The sequence below is a fragment of the Eurosta solidaginis genome, chromosome 1 (assembly GCF_040869045.1).
Source record: "Eurosta solidaginis isolate ZX-2024a chromosome 1, ASM4086904v1, whole genome shotgun sequence".
In the NCBI taxonomy this organism is placed as follows: domain Eukaryota; kingdom Metazoa; phylum Arthropoda; class Insecta; order Diptera; family Tephritidae; genus Eurosta; species Eurosta solidaginis.
In genome coordinates this window covers 53,979,075-53,996,693 of record NC_090319.1, presented here as the reverse complement: position 1 = coordinate 53,996,693, position 17,619 = coordinate 53,979,075, and the positions used below count along the sequence as shown (strand labels likewise).

At 40.1% G+C, this 17,619-nt stretch overlaps 1 protein-coding gene across 3 annotated transcripts in view; it reads right to left on the bottom strand.

Annotated features, from left to right (window-relative positions):
- LOC137253459 (uncharacterized) overlaps nt 1–17,619 on the bottom strand; it is a 146,652-nt gene that overhangs the window by 60,814 nt on the left and 68,219 nt on the right. For all 3 annotated transcript variants that reach the window (XR_010953805.1, XM_067790425.1, XM_067790415.1), the window contains exons 2-3: nt 14,292–17,018; nt 4,854–9,222 (exon numbers count right to left, since the gene is read on the bottom strand). Coding sequence is in view for 2 of the 3 variants with exons in the window: in XM_067790425.1 (XP_067646526.1) it covers nt 4,854–9,222; nt 14,292–17,018 (7,096 nt within the window). In the remaining variant the exon portion in view is untranslated. The remainder of the gene's footprint in view (nt 1–4,853; nt 9,223–14,291; nt 17,019–17,619) is intronic.

Genomic DNA, 17,619 nt, shown 5'->3' with positions numbered 1-17,619 from the left:
TCTGACCGAAATCGTTTTTTTTTCGCGAAGACGAATCTGAATGGAGTCGCATGTATATTTTAATCGTCATTGTAATTGTAAGGTTCTGAAATCGAATTATTGTTTTGAATTTAAAATAGAAATTCTGAATTGGAGTCGCTATTATTTGAATTCTAAGTGCAGATACTGAGTTTAAAGTTAAAATTTTCCTATTTTCAGAATTTATATTTAAACTTCCTCAGCTTTCTGAACTTAACATTGAAAATCGTAAGATCTAACTTAAATTGTAATTTTAAATTGAATTATAACATTTTGAACCTTTATTTAAACTAAACTCTGATATTTAAAGATGACAAGACTAACATGTGTTTTAATGATAGGTGTATTCGCTCTGTCTGGAATCCACAGAAGCACAGATTGTTTTTCGATTTTACTGTCAAACAATTTCTACGCGCAATAACAAAATACATTTTCTAAACTTAAACCAATGTATGTATATTTGAATAGAGAATTTATAAATGTGAAAATACTGTTGAAACTGATTTTTAAATTAAATAAAAAAACAACAATTTTCTATGGGCGGCGGTTGTGTAAACTTTTTAAATGCAACAAGTTTCCATTCAACTTTCACTTTTAACTTTTAGCGCTAGATGCAAGATCAGATTGAAAGGATACTACCGGAGAACGTGGTGCGTTCTCTAAATGTTGTATATTTGATCTAGAAAACGTGAAATTACTTCCACTTATTAAAACAGAGCTTGCTGAAGAAGGCGCGGTAGCGTGAAACGCGTAGGAGAATAGAGGAAAAATTTAATATGTTTGTCTTATATTTAGCGGCCAAAATGTCCAAACTACTACAGTAGTCGCTCACAAATTAGAACCTTCAGTAATTAGAATGTCCAGAAATTAGAATCAACACTTTCAATACATTACACGATCTGAAATTAGAATCGAAAATTCTAATTTCTGAGCGTAGTTTGTTTTTGAAAATTTGAAATGCCAAATAAACGTAAGAAAAATAGTTTGTGCTTGGAAACCAAAGTTCAGATCTTTGAAAAGCTTGACAAATGTGTTCAAGGGAAGCGGTTAGCCCTAGAATTTGATGTAGTGCCAGCCACCTGCCATCAAATCGAAGAAATCATTAATTTTAAACGCTGTTACTAATACCTATCATGAGGCTAACAAAAAAATCATTGCACATCGCTGAATATTAGTTATGAAATTTTTGATTAATTTTTGGCTTTTTTAATGTATTTTAATCGATCTTTTATGTATTTTTAATGAAAAAATATATTTATTGTAAATTAAGTTTTTGTTTTCTCGATCTTTTTTTTTATTTAACGTATATATACATTAGGGTGGGTCAAATTGTATGGGCAAAAATGGGGGAAAAAACTTCAGGTGCACATCCAGTTCCTGAATCTATGTGTCATACTGAGTAATTTTGTCCATGGGACCATGGGTCTGAAATGAATTTCGAGCCACCATAATTTTGTTAGAAAATTTTATATCCCAATCCGAATACGAATTTGACATTTATTTTCATGTATTTTATTTGTGAGAGCCGCTATTTGGATTGGGATATAAACTTTTCTAACAAAATTAGGGAGACTCGAAATTAATTTCAGACCTATGGTCCCATGGACAATATTACTCAGTATGACGCATATGTAGATTCAGAAACTGGATGCGCCTTTTCAACAATAAATTTGACCCACCCTAATATATATATATGTATATTTATTATTATGTATATTTAATAAAAAAACATGTGATATGTATTTTACTGGATTGTTATTTTATATTTTCTTGTTTTTATGAATAAAAGTTAATAAGACAAAGTTTGATTGTAGTTTATTAATGCAAATTGACTTTATTTTTTTAAGTTTTAATATATATATTTTTCTGTTGGTGAGCTCTAGGCCTCTTTTAAATAAAACAACTCGGTTTGTTGCTTGTATGTATTTAATTATTCGATATTTCGATCTCAATCTGAGATCATCAGGATATTGCGGATATTGTGATGGAGGAACTTTTATCCCGGTTTGAAATGGAGGCGCCGAACAAACCACGAATGCTAACGAAATATGTAGATGATTTGTTCGCGATAATAAAAACGGAAGACACAAATATTTTACTTAACCTACTTAACGGATACCACCGATCGATTAAATTCACTATTGAAGTAGAAAAGGACGGAAAAATACCTTTTCTGGACACCCTAGTGATTAGGAGAAACAACCAATTAGCATTAGACTGGTGCAAAAAACCTACTGCATCCGGCAGACTGATTAACTTCAACTCACAGCATGATAGAGGAGTAATAGTGAACACGGCCAATAATTTCGTGAGAAGAACTCTTTCCATTAGTGATAGAATTTACCATACCAAAAATATTAAACTTATAAAGGATACCCTCGAAAAGAACGATTTTCCAATTAAATTATACAAAATCAAAACTGAAGACAAGGATATCCGCTCATAAATCCAATATAAAATTAAGGAACAATTTTTCTGACAACAAAACGGCTCTATCATCTCATTGTAAGGATACCGGACATTACCCGGATTTCGAAAATATCAAAATTTTGGAAGAGGAGAAAAATTATCATAAGGGTTTTACTTTAGAAATGCTTCACATAGTGAACACCCCTAATGATAAAAGGATGAATTTTAAGGCTGACACGGATCATTGTGCGTACGCCTACCGCAACCTGATTTTAAAGCACAACCAATACTCGTGATAAAATAAAACAAAAATAATAACAGTTTGCTCCATTTTCTGCACATGCACACTCATGCAGTTTCTGTGCCTTGGTACAATAACTATACACCTGATAACTTGCACGCATACCTACATTATTATTATCATTATTTTCGCCGCTTGCCATATTATTGTTGTAAATGTTTCTCTATTTTTGTTTACTATTACGGTATTTCATTTGGTTATCTAAATATTTACACTCTCTGTTTAGTTATTTCGTTGGTTCCGATAATCACTTTTCTTCACAATTTTTTAGTCTTTGCTTCACAGCGGAAGATGTAAGTCGCGCTTATGCATTACGTTTAAGAGATGGATATGTTTTTTATGTGTAATTGAATGTGTGTTTTTATTGTTTTTTATTACAGTCCTGATGATGATCTCAGATTGAGATCGAAATATCGAATAATTAAATACATACAAGCAACAAACCGAGTTGTTTTATTTAAAAGAGGCCTAGAGATCACCAACAGAAAAATATATATATTTATTCATTAACGGCCAATAAACAAATTAATTTTTAAGTTTTATACAAATAAAAAAAACGTTCAGGAATTGCGAATTTTTCAGAAATTAGAACCACCCTAAAAACAAAGTGGTTTTAATTTGTGAGCGTCTACTGTACTACGTTTCCTAGACTGAAAGAAATGCCCTGATATAATTTTTTTTCTTCTGAGAGTATTGCTAGTTTGACAGCTCTACTTAGGCCCGGTTTTTCAATACAAGTTCAACTCAGTTTGTCAGTTGAACTACGCTTAAACTTATTCTGCAGTTTTTCAGTCTACTTTAACTGAGGTTTCAGCTAAGCTTAAGCGGCCGATCTGCTAGTGTTAAACTCTAGTTAACCTATCAGTTATTTGCGTTCGTACGAAATGGCGTCGAATATACCCAACAAGCATTTGGGCTTGAGTACCATTAGAGCTCATGTTGATAACTAGGCATACTTCTAAAATCTTAGGAGTTTATTTGAAACAGTGGCTCAACTCGAGAATCATAGCGTACTCAGCAAAAGAGGGAATTTTTTATAAAGAAAATATGCTATTACTTAAGTTGAAAAAATGTAATTAACAACTTACGGTTCTCTAACTGGACTCAAATGTATGACTCAATGATGTTGATGTAGGATCTTCGGTGTGGCAGACCTAGCACGCTACCATCACACCACGGCGGCCGCCTATATAATTTATTCTTGATTAATTACGCTTCATTACTGCTATCAACCAGGTGTTTATTTTTCACAATAAACAGTTGTTGGTTTTGGTGGCACCTCCTTGGAGATTTTTTTCAATATTATATAATGTAAGATATAACTGGAGAAATAGGTTAAATATTCATTTGAGAACTGTACATTTCTCAAAATCTCTCGAAATTAGGAAAATATTAATGACGTTGGAGATCAACTGGAAAACTTTTAATTTTACAAAATTTCTCAAAGGTTGGATAGTGACTGGAGAATGAAGTTGGATATCAACTAGAAAACTATCTGGTTTAAGAATAATTAAATAATGATTGTTGGATATCACTTCCAGAACTAGATATATATTTCGCCGGAGAATTTTGTACATGTTTGTTGGGTAAACAATATCCAGCTGTTGCCGTATCTACAAATTATCTAGATAATAAAAAACCAATGTTGCCGCACAAAACAGCATACCCCAAAGGCGGCCTTAAACTGTGACTGAAAAACTGCACAGTAGTTTAACTGGAGTTTAAATTTGACTAGAGTTTAAACAAGCTTAGCTTAACCAACCACTGATAAACCGGGCTTATTATAAAAAATTTTATGTATATAATAAATTTGGCATTTTCACTTACCGAAAAAACCATGGAGCTGCGCATTGTTGACACTAGAATACTTGGTATGGGATACAGTTTTCAAAATGGATTTACTTCCCAACAATTGAATTTCACATACACAAACAACAATTTTTTTTAAATAAATTCTAAATGAAATTAACTAAAAGTTGAACCGGATATTACACACATATAATTTACACGCACACACAGATATGTATTAAAACTCCCACACAGGCACACACATTATACATACATATTTTTTCATTTTGACTTGGATTTATATGTATAGGGTTAAACAGTTTTATAGCAAACCCACCTTTAATTTTGCTTTTCTTTACGCTACTTGTTACTATTGCCTTGTATTTCTTTGGCATACGCATATAACCAACTGGTGAGGTGCTGCCAAATAAATTATCAAATACATCCAATTTATTATTATTAATAGTACGTTTGGCGTTGGTGCGACGTATACTATCTGGTGGTGGTTCAAAGAGATCCTCATAATCTGCAGAACCAGGCGAATATGGACTATCCATATCCATATCCATATTAATCATATCGTCTAAACCGAGACCATTTCTTATATTCGTATTAGCTGTAGGTAGACCACCAGCACCACTACTACTACCCACACTACTGGTAATTTTGGGTAATGGTAATTTTGATATTTGATTCATGCTCTTGGTACCACCCATTGGTGTTGGACTCGATATACTTGGTATATGTTGTGCTGATTGTGCATTACCACCATTCGATAGCAGTACATTCGATATCACAGTTGCACCCAATTGTTCATTGTTCTGCGTATTACCCATATGCGTAATTGCATTATTATGTTGCGGTATATTCGATTTAGATAAATCTTGTTGATTACTACTTTGTTTTTTATTCATTAATTTCATAACTAATTCAACTGGGTTGAGTGTTTTGCCACCACTTTGTACAGTCATACTGTTACTTTGTACGGTGACATTAACAATGCGCTCGTTACGTTCATTGGCTAGACGTTGTTGTTGTTGTTCATCGCTAATATGTTTTTGTTGTTGTTGTGTGGCGGTTACTACCTCAACAACATCAACAACAATTGAACCTTTTGATGTATTCATTGGTGGTGGTGTAGGCGATGGTGAGCGTGGTGATAGTGATGGTGATTTTGTTGGATCGAATGGATCGTAAGCATCTGGTGAGCATGGTCCTGATTCGGGTGGTGTATTTGGGCCAATCTTTTGATTATTTTGTATATGCATTGTTTCATGTTCTGTACGATGTACATCAGCTACACGTCCAGTTTCGACCATTTCAGATTCTGAATGCATTTCAGCGTCGTCATGTAATGGATTAATGCGTTGTTGTTTTTGTTTTTTAGGCATGCTAAATTTAACTGTAGGTGGTTCGGGCGGTGTTTTTGGTCCAGTTTGTGGTATATCATAGGATTCTTCAAGTATAGTTTCAAGACGATCACGTTCCAATGGTGGCGTTTTATCTAATTGCGATGACGAGCGTACACCATTACTCAATTGTGCGCGACGATGTTCTATTTCTTCGGCGATAGATTGGCTACGACGACGTTCACGATGTGATTCGCGTCGTCGTGCATGTGCATGAGCGTGATTGTTTTCATGTTCTTGTTGTTCGTCGTGTTCACTATCATGAGCGCCGCCAGCACCTTCCTCACTATCGGTAAGTACTATAACATCGGCAGGCTCTTGATGCACCTGGAAGGGCGAACGTTCCAGATCGATAATTGCGACAGGCTTTGCGTCGAGCTTCTTGCGCTTTTTCTTCTTTTTGCCAGCAGCATTCGAGCAATCAATCGAATTACGTCGCTGATTATTGTGTAAATCGTCACGATTGGGTGGCAATGTAACCACCGTGGTTTGTGATGGTTGATTTGGACCAGCGTCTTTATTGAAACTTACACTTACAAGTATATTATCGCCAGAGGCAAATACCTCTTTAGATGGTAATGGTTCTGGTGTTTGTGTATGTCGCGCACGTCGCTTTCCTATACGCTTTTCACGCCGCTTTTCACCTTTTTTCTTTTTCTTTAGACGTTTACGTTTATCACGCTTATCTGCAATTGAAGCGCTACGACGCTGTTCGGGTTGATAAATGCCGTGCATTTCATGTACGAGACGTGGCGATAGTAATGGCGGCGTCCATGATACATTGTTATTAGTTTCACGTTCATACTCGATTGCAGGTGGTGGCGATGGTGATGGTGACCATGTTTGTTCTACGATTTGCTGCTTTTGTTTTGGTGAATGACGACGCTTCTTTTTTGGTGGTCGCGCAACTTCGAATGCATCACGTTGACGTGAAATGCGTATGTTGTGCTCCGGACTAAGCGATGGTAAACGCTTCTTCTTCTTTTTCTTAGCCTTTTCCTTTTGCTTATTCTTTTTACCTTTTTTTGTACGCAATATAGGCGTCTTTGAACGGCTTCTATGCAGGCGTGGTGTATAACGTGGCGATGGTGACATCGAGCGCATACGTGTAGGGGAACGTGATATAACTGCCAGCGGTACAAATGGACTTTCACGTGTACGTCTCATTCCTTTACGACGTTGTTGCGGTGTTATCGAACGTGAACGCATACGCAAAGGTGTACGTGAACGTCCACGTAAAGGCGTAAATCGACGTGGTGAAAGCGAGTGTCGACGTGGCGAGCGATAACGTTGTCTAGGTGAAATTGAACGGCGCTGCGTCATGGTATGTGGTGTTGGTGAGATACTAAAACTACCGCGCCTATGTCGTCTAGGCGGTGACAAGGAGCGACCACGCGAACGTGATCTGGAAAATGAACGGCGTCCACGTGGACTTGGTGAGCGACTTACACGATATGGGCGTCCAGCATCACGCCCGTAACGATCTTTAATTTCACGACTTTCACGCAAATTTCGTGACATACCAACAACGTTACGCACATTATAACGTTGTATCTCACGACGTTTGTTACGAAATTTATTATTAAATTTATTATTATTATTAAAACGCCAACGATTCTCTTTATCGTTGGAACGGCTACGCGAGCCAAACGAACGTGATGGTGTTGGCGAAATTGGCCGTCCGCGTAAACGTGGCGGTGTTCTGGAACGTGAATATGATGGCGAAGGACTTATGATAGCACGTGGTGGTGAACGCGTACGACTGCGCATACGACTACGGCTACGTGTTGGTGTGCGTGTGAGTGATTTTGGTCTAGACAATGAACGCGAACGTGATTTGGATTTTGCTAAATTTCGTTTATCCTTATGTTTAGCGCCATCTTGTTGTTGTCTATCTGTGCGATAATTACGTACCTTACGTTTATTACTAACTTTCTTGAATGTTGCAATTTTTTTATCTCGTTTTTTGTTGCCTTTTTTCTTTTGTGAGGGTGGTGGTGCTGCTGCTGCAGCATTATCATCATCATCATCTGAAATTACTTCGGTATCTATAACGATAACCGGTTCAGTAACAATAACTTCAGGTGTTCTAGCGCCATCATCGTCGTCGGCTTCGCCGGGTTCTTTTTCTGTATTCTTTGATGTATTTGCTGCTGTAGTGGCTGTCGCTTCATCATTTGGTCCATTTTCAATAATAATAACATCATCAGGATCGTTATTCTCATCCAAGCATGGTGTATAGGAACGATCTGGTTCACTATCACTTTTCTCATTTGCATCTTTATCTTTTTCCTTATCCCCTTCTTTACCCTTGTCAACTTCAGCGTCGTCGTCGTCGTCGTTTTCATCTTCTACCACAACAACTTTTTCAATTTCTGCTATTACTTCAACTTCTTCTTCATCAGCACTTGCTTCGCCTATTACTGCTTTCTCATATTCCTTCGGCTTATCGATATCAAGTTCCTCCCAATCACTATCATCATACAATTCTAACACACCCTTTTTATTATTATTATTTATAGTTGATATATCATTTTCCGGCAATTTTGTTTCAGACACAGTTGGACTCGCTGTACGTACGCTTTTGTCATTATCATCATCATCATCATGAGCATCATCATCATGAGCATCATCAGCAGCATCAGCATTGGCATCAGCAGCATTGGCATCAGCATCTGAATCAGCTTTATTTTCCTCACCTTCATTAACCGGTGCAGCAACAGCTTCCTCATCATTTTTATTTTTATCATTATCATTGAGATTTTGTTCTGCCAAATCATCCATATCTATATTTGAGCCATCATATGACAATACTTCATGTTCTGGATCATACTTTGAGTCGGCATCATCATCTGCAGTTGCAGTAAGTCTAAGCTTATCTAGTGGTGGTGTTCCAGGTTCTTCTTCTGCAGTCTCCTTATTTCCACCTTCGTCGTCCTCTTCCTCTTCATCTTCAACTTGAGCTTCATTTTCAATTTCATTATCGCTCTCTTTTTCATTTTCGACGTCGTTCTCCTTTTCTTTTTCCTCATCATGTTCTTTTTCAACTTTATCTTTTTCGTGCTCTTTATTAACATGTGTTTGTTCTTTAAGCTCTTTATCTGAGTCTTCGTCGCTATTGTCGTCGTCATCATCATCTTCATCACTAGAATTCTCCAATTCTTCTGTTGGATTTTCTGGCTCATATAAGTCAGACCCCTTGCCGCCTGTAGTAGGTTTATTTAGACTCGCTTCTGGTGGCATGGGTATTTCATCATCATCATCTAATTGTACTAAATCTTCATTTTCATCGTCTTCCTAAGAATTGATATTTTACAAAATGGGAAAAAGAAAAATGATATATCATGGTTAGTATACCATTTTTGGTTGTCTACAATTTTGAGTTCACCTAAAACCTATCAAAACCTACATGCTTTGAAAAGAAAAAAAATATATATATAAAACTATATAATTGAATAGAGAGAACTGGCTGGTCCGTGAGGACCTCACATAGACTGAATGAGTCCATAGTATTGTTCTTTCTGATTTCTGATTTAAAATTAGAAAATATACCCTAGAACGAACTTTGCATGTATTAATATAGAGTTGCTTAAAAATCAGAAATAGTTTGGTTTAGGTTCAAGAGCAAAAACTGCACAGCCACGTTTTAAAACTAACAGAGTATTAGATAATACATACCTTTCGTTGTTGTTGTTGTAGGGATAAGGACACTCCCCGAAGCCCTGCGGAGTGTTATCGATGTTGATGGCGCTTTCCCGGATGCAGATCCCGTACGTTCCGGTAACAAGCTCCATAAAGGTAATATAGCCAGACCATCTCGGGAACGATTTGGTATGACCACATGCAACCTTCTAGGCCATACCGCCCTCCCACCCACTAGATCCATCCAGAGTTCGGGGTCGCCGGAGCCTCGGCTGTTAATGAAACAGGATTCGCCACGGGTAGGTGCGGTTGACAATTGGGTTGGAGAATCTATATATTGCGCTGGCAACCCTTTGAGAGGGTTGCGCTACACAACCCCTTGAATCAATTCGTTAATTTAGTCGCCTCTTACTACAGGCATACCTACCGCGGGTATATTCTAAGCCCCCTAACCCGCTGGAGCACATACCTTCCGTCGTATATTTATGCAATTTATTAATAGAAAAGCCTGCAACTGTTGACAATCTGCATGCTTAAAACGGTAACAACCTAGTGCGCGACGCCGGATGACTTACACGTGGTTTGGGGAAGCACCTCCACCAACGATAGTGTTGCGTCCCTTCTTAACTACATCTTTTATTCTAAACTGAGTATCTGTACCACCGGTAATACTCTACGGACCCATGGTTCACCATAAGAATTTGGCCGGACCACAACCAAACCAAACAAAAAACCAGAGGATTTACCAAATTTGTCTAAAAAAAAATATTTATGATGACAGTCACAATTACAGGACACTGGTCAGTTGGCCTACACGCAGAAAGAATGGCAGTCCCCATCAAGGCCATGTGCCGGAAGTACCAAAAGCAAGGTTGTAAGGAAACCATTTCCTCTGCGAATCTCCAGCCCTGACATCAGGTACCAAAGTCTGGGCGGTTTCGTGCTCCCCAATCTAAGAGGTATAAAAACAGCGCTACTTGCGCCCGGTCTTTCCGATCGGGCAGCACAGCATCCAACAAAACAACCATGATTCCTACTCAATATAAGTATATGGTAATTACTAAATGCTTTAAAAACATATTGGTTTGCTTAACGTTTCAGCCTCAAGAAAAAGAAGTCAAAGCCTTGGCAGGATAAAGACGTTCCTAGTGGCGATCATCCTGTGCAAGCTGTCGATACATTCCAGTCGTAGAAACAAGCATCACTTGAATTTGGCGAACATATTGGCAACCCCTTTACCACTAACTGTAACTTTGTTCCATCAGTCCAGGGAAACTAAACAAAGGGTTGCACAACTAAGTGGCGATACTTCACATGCAGGACATGCATTGATAATGTAAGTTTAGTCCACATAGGTAAAGGTTTATAATGAGATCCTCTGCGAACTCCACAAACAGGCGTCGGACCTTTATGCCAGGAATTGCCGGGTGATCCAGTACTCAAAGAACAGTACCCAAAACTTGCGGAAGAGGAAACCCCAGGGAAACGCGAGTCACTCTAGCTCAACTTCGATCTGGATACTGTAACAGGCTAAACTCTTACCTATCCAGAATCAACCCCGACATACAAAATGTATGCCCTGCTTGCAATGTGTCCCCACATGACACCAACCATGTCATTAATTGTAATGTGGAACCAACGCCTCTAACACCCCTCACATTGTGGACCACCCCTGTTGAAAGAGCAAGTTTCCTTGGACTCGTGTTAGAGGATATTGATGACAATTTGTGATCGGTCGCATCTATTGGATGGGGCGAAGCACTGCTACAACGACAACAACTGCCCACTGCTAGAAGAGCGGGGAACTAGCTGGCCCATTGCAGAACCAAATTCCGCTAAACTTCGAACAGGATATCTGCAAAGAAAGTGTTCGATATTTTGTATCTTCTCTTCCTCCTACCTCTATCAGGCAATTGCCATGTCTATACGGCAATAGCAACTGACTTATCTGAACCCTTCAGGTTGCCAGCGCAATATACAGCTTCTCCAAATCCAATTGTCAACCTCACCTATCCGCGGCGAATCTTGTTTCACTAACAGACGAGGCTCTGACGACCCCAGGCTCCTCATGGAACTTGGGAGTGGGGAGGGAGGGATGGCCTGAAGGTTGAATGTGGCCATATAAATCGTTCCCCAGATGGTCGGGCTAGCACCTTAATGGTGCTGTGTTACTGGAGCGTACCGGATCTGTATCCGGCATAGGACCATCACATCGATAACACTCCCCAAAGCCTTCGGGGAGCAACCTTATCGCTACAACAACAACAACAACCAATTATCCTAACGAGTTGTTATTGTAGCAGTGCTTCGCCCCATCCAATAGGTGCGACCGATCACAAATTGTCATCAATATCCTCTAACGGGAGTCCAAGGAAACTTGCTGTTTCAACAGGGGTGGACCATAATGAGAGAGAGGCGTTGGTTCCACATTACAATTAAAGAGATGGTTGGTGTCATGTGGGGACACATTACAAGCAGGACATACATTTTGTATGTCGGGGTTGATTCTGGATAGGTAAGAGTCTAACCTGTTACGAAGTTGAGCTAGAGTGACTCGCGTTTCCCTAGGGAGAGTGCGTTTATCTTCTGCAAGTTTAGGGTATTGTTCTTTGAGTACAGGATTCACCGGGCAATTCCTGACATAGAGGTCCGACACCTGTTTGTGGAGTTCACTGAGGACCTGCTTCTGGTTTTTGGCTTCATACGGCTGTGTTCTCAGGTGCCATATTTCCTTATAATGCTTACGGAGATGACTCCTTAAGCCCCTGGGCGGTGTTGGCTCATCAATCAGATGTCTGTTGGGATGCCCAGGTTTCTGGGTATTCAACAGGAATGAGTGGAGTTGACTGTGTCGTGCAGCAAATTCTTACAGTTATAGATGGTCATAGACGGCACGAAAATTCAACGCCATGAGCGCTGCAGGAGGTAGCATGTCGTTTCTGTTTCCAGTACCTCTGCTTGGCAGTTATTAAAGTGATGAAAACAACAAATGCCTGGGTAGTGATAGTTGATTTTTAGACAACCAATGTCATCCACTACACCCTACCCATAATGTTGGTACCAATGCATGCGAATTTCCAGTGATTTACACCAGAACAATATCCCATAGAAGGCTATCGGCTATACAAAATGCCCCTCATTCCAGTGAGTCCTAAATACTTAGTTGATATCGTAGACTACATTGTCTGATTTAGTACTCAGTGAGACTTCGTAGGTTCTGTCTGCTAAGATTAATAAGTTTGGCTGATACTCTCGTTTCTGGGAGTATAAACAATAAGCCTGAAGGTAGATACTTAGAAATGTATTAAATGGTCAGAGCGAAGCAGCCGAGTAGGAATGTTGAATTGATATTGCAACATATTTGCTTGAGGTATAATATTTGGACTAGGTAGGCAATTGAAAAGTAAAGTCCTCTCTCGGCGAACGAAAATCATACTCTACAAGTCACTTATCGTACCCGTCCTGCTATATGGGGCAGAAGCATGGACCATGACAACAGAAGACCCCAGCGGGTTAGGGGATCAGAATATACCCGCGGTAGGTATGCCTGTCGTAAGAGGCGACTAAAATACCAGATGCAATGGGCTGTGTAGCGCAATCCTTCAGGTTGCCAGCGCAATAAATAGCTTCTCCAAACCCAATTGTCAACCTCACTTATCCGCGGCGAATCCTGTTTCACTAACAGATGAGGCTCTGGCGACCCCAAGCTCCTCGGGCTAGCACCTTAAGGGTGCTATGGTACCGAAGCGTACCGGATTTGTATCCGGCAAAGGACCATCACATCGATAACACTCCCAAAAGCCTTCGGGGAGCAACCTTATCGCTACAACAACAACAACAACATGACACCAGAAGATGAAGCGGCTTTGGGAATGTTCGAGAGAAAGGTTCTACGAAAGATTTATGGACCTCTACGCGTTGGCGAGGGTGAGGACCGAAGAAGATTTAACGATGAGCTGTACGAGCTACACGCAGACATCCACATAGTCCAGCGAATTAAAACGCAGCGGCTGCGCTGGCTAGGCCATGTTATGCGAATGAAAGATTATGTTCCGGCCAAGAAAGTGTTTCTATCGGAACCCGCCTATGGAAGCGAAGGTAGAGGGTGGCCTCCACTCCGTTGGAAGGACCAGGTGGAAACGATTTAAACTCCCTTGGTGTGACCAATTGTCGCCGGTTGGCGGAGCGAAGGAGCGACTGGCGCGCCTTGTTGGACGGCCATAACCGTTTAGACGGTTAAGCGCCAATTAAGTAAGAAGATTTGAAAGTTGTTACGACATTTTTTACTATGATTTTCAGATGCGTGTACGGATTGTGCAAGCATTATGACTGGTAAAACTTTATGGGTCGCTATCCACACAGTAAATGCTTCCTTAAAAGGGATATAAGAATGATCACTGCACAATTGGAACACACATTTTGCAAGTCGTGGAATCTAACGCGTTTAGATACTCGGCAGCAATGAAGTGGCTGTACATTCCAGTTTTTACTCTCTAATCTGCAAACGTTTACTGTTATCTTTTTATTAAATTTAGAATTGATAAACCTGTTTAAATAGACATACACTATTGTATAAAAAAATTCAACCAGTAAACTTGTGCTGGTTGTTGTTGCATCACATTTTTTTATAAGTTGCTTTTTTTGGCGCCATATTCGAAAAATTGCATTACATTTATTTACAAAACAAAAAAAAAAGAAATACTAAATTTTCTTTCAATTCATACCTTAGCAGCTTCTTTTTCCTGTTGAGTTTGTGATTGCATTTCTGTAGATTTGGCAACTTCTTGCGATTCGGCTGAGTAAACGGAAAAATTTGGGCAATTTGAATCATCATCATCATTTCCATAATCGGCATTCAATTGCTGAAATATTGGAGTAGCCCAAGGCATTGGGACACCTGGCGGTGGCGCAGGCGGTGGTGGTACAGACATTACTGGATGCAACGATGTATGCATGGCTATGGGAGGTGGCGGACCACTCATACCCATTGTTGGTGGTGGTGGACCTGACAACGTTGGTGGGCCGGCCATAGATAGTGACCCCAAAATTGGCGGTGGACCTGGCATTAGTGGTGGTCCGGGCATTGTTGGTGGACCGGGCATTGTCGGTGGTCCAGGCATTGTCGGTGGTCCAGGCATGGTTGGCGGCCCTGGCATTGTTGGGGGACCAGACATGTGCGGTGGACCAGACATGAGCGGTGGTCCAGACATGGGTGGTGGTCCCGTTAAGTTTAATGGTCCAACAGGCATTATTGGTGGAGCTGGAATTTGTGAATTCATGCCTGGTGGTGGCAAATCGCTATTAAAAATTTGATTTTCGTTAGGTGGATGATTCTGTTGCTGCGATGACGGTGGCCCATTAAATGGTATAGTATTAGCATCATTGGGTACATTTTGTTGTTGCTGGTGCTGTGCATCATCATCATTACGCTGCATAAATGGCAATGAATTACGTCGATTGTTGTTATTATGCTGATTATTGCGTTGATTGAAGCGCATCGTAAAAGGTGTTATATTTGTGGCATTCTGATTTGTGTTGCTGTTATTATTAAAATTGAAGTTTCTGCCTACTCTTCCACCACCATCATCATCTGCTGCACTACTGCCACCTGTGGAGTGCCTATATTGGCCACCTCCACCACCGCCGCCGCCACGATAATTATTTTGATTGTTATTGTTGTAGCGATTGTTGTAGTTGCCACCACCACCGCCACCACCACCACGCCCAAAATTTTTACTACCACCGCCACCACCACCACGTGAATACATGGGTGCATTCATAACACCTTCAATTTGATTGATGGCATTGCTTGGCTGCTGCTGCTGCTGTTCATTGCCTATATTACGCGTGCTCGGTATAGCTGTTGCACGTGCATTCAAACTGTCTGGCACATTATTGTAACCACCTTTCCTATCACCACCTCCACTTGGCAATTTTAACGTGCCATCAGCATTTATATGTACACTCTCCATATTTCTGGCTGCATTATGCCAACGATCTTGTATATCCATTATGCTCGACAGCAGATCAGGCGTACCGTTGTTTTGTGCTGGCAAATCGGGTACAATAACACGTCGGTTATTACCTTGTAACTTTCCTAAAAGCATGCTTTTGTGTGCAGCACGTTGTGCGCCAGCAAAATTTGAAATTCTTATGGACGTTTGTACTGCAGTTCCATGTCCAGTTTCTAATTGAATCTCATGCTCAATACCGCCACCATTGTCACTATCCGAAAAATATTCCAAATCATTTGCGCCACCAAATAACGACAATCCCGCCAATGAACCGGGCAGATGTGAAATGTATGTTGGTTCACGCTTAACACCCATTTGTTCGGCTAAACGTTTGCTAGCTGTCATTCGTTCGCCACTGTCTGCACAAATTGTTGTGCGCTGTGTTGCTCTACGCTTACGACGACGTCTTTTAATGATTTTTTTCGTAGTTTTAATCGCGAACTTTTCATCGAAATTATTTAAGTCATATTCTACAACATAAGTGCGTCTACGCGCGCGACGTCGGCGACGCTTACGAGTTTTACGGCGTGTTGTTGTTGTTGCTGTTGGTCTAGACGAGCTTTGAGTGGTGGTGGTGGTAGTTGTTGTGGTAGTTATATTATTTCTTGGCCTACCACGTCCGCGTTGTTCACCGCTATTGCTTGTTGTTGTAGTTGTGGTTGTTTCAATGCGTGCCGTACGGCTACGCGTTGTACGCAACACAGCGGCACGTATACGTTCATTTTGACGCGTGCGTAATATGTGCGGTTGTTGTACCTCTGTGACACGTAATGCTGCTTGTGGTATGCCCATATCGGCCATATCTGCATGTAGTAAACTCAATTCTTCTGTCATATCATCACTTTCGGCAGATGGATCAAAACAATTATCGCAATACCATGCACCTTCGGGTATTTCGGAAAGTGGTGGTGTTAAACAATCCATATGATAGCCTTGATTGCATTCATCACACAACAACATAACATCTTCACGATCTGGACTATTACAAATTTCACAATTGGTAACATCCCCATCGTCAGCGATATCAGACTCGTCGGGAAATGCTAATTCCTTTGTCTTTCTATTCGGATCTACGTTAATTTCGCGCACGATTGTACGATTTTCATAATTTTCACGCACGATTATTCGCTCAAATTCGATACGATCAATTGGACATGTCTGCACATTATCTGACCATGCTTCAATGCAATTGGCGCAAAAAATATGTGCACATGTTACCGGCGTACCAATTTCTTGTTTTCGAAAAGTTAAGAGACAAATTGGACATTTCTCGAGCAATTCATTACTGCTGCTGTCTGAGGTGAAACCAGCTTCGGTTGTCTCTTTTTCTTTGTTGGTCTCCATATTTGCTTCGTCTTGTGAATACATTTGCTCATCCTCCGAAACGATGATCTTCTTTTGTGGTTTGTTTGAACGAGCTTTCAACGCATAATTTATCTGTAAATAAAAAAAGGAAACATATAGAAAGAAGTTAGGACTTGCAGCACTTATTAGCAGAAATATAAAGACTTATTTAAACGTAATGATAATTATAAAATAAATACATTATGTTTATATTGGAAAGCAAGCACTCGCCTCTATGGCAAAACATCGGGGCTATCTCCCAAAATGGAATACTGGACATTTCTAACGGAACTAGGGTGTGGCAGAATCGTTCCCGAGATGGTCGTGCTAGTTCCTGAATGCTGCTTGTTACCGGCAATTAACGGATCTTTATCCCACAAAGGACCATCAACAACGTTAAAACTCCTCAAAACCTTCGTGAAGAGACTTTATCGCTAACAAAACAACAACAACAACTGGACATTTCATACTGTTGTGAAACCAATTGTCAACTTTGCTTCCTTACAATGCAAAGAACAGCAAGAATAAAATTAAGCAAGCTGCAACCAGTTTAGGGGGCTTAGAATACACCCGCGGTAGGTATGCCTGTCGTAAGAGGCGACTAAAACACCAAATTGATTCAAGGAGTTGTGTAGCGCAACCCTCTCAAGGGGTTGCCAGCGCAATATACAGCTTCTCCAAACCCAATTGTCAA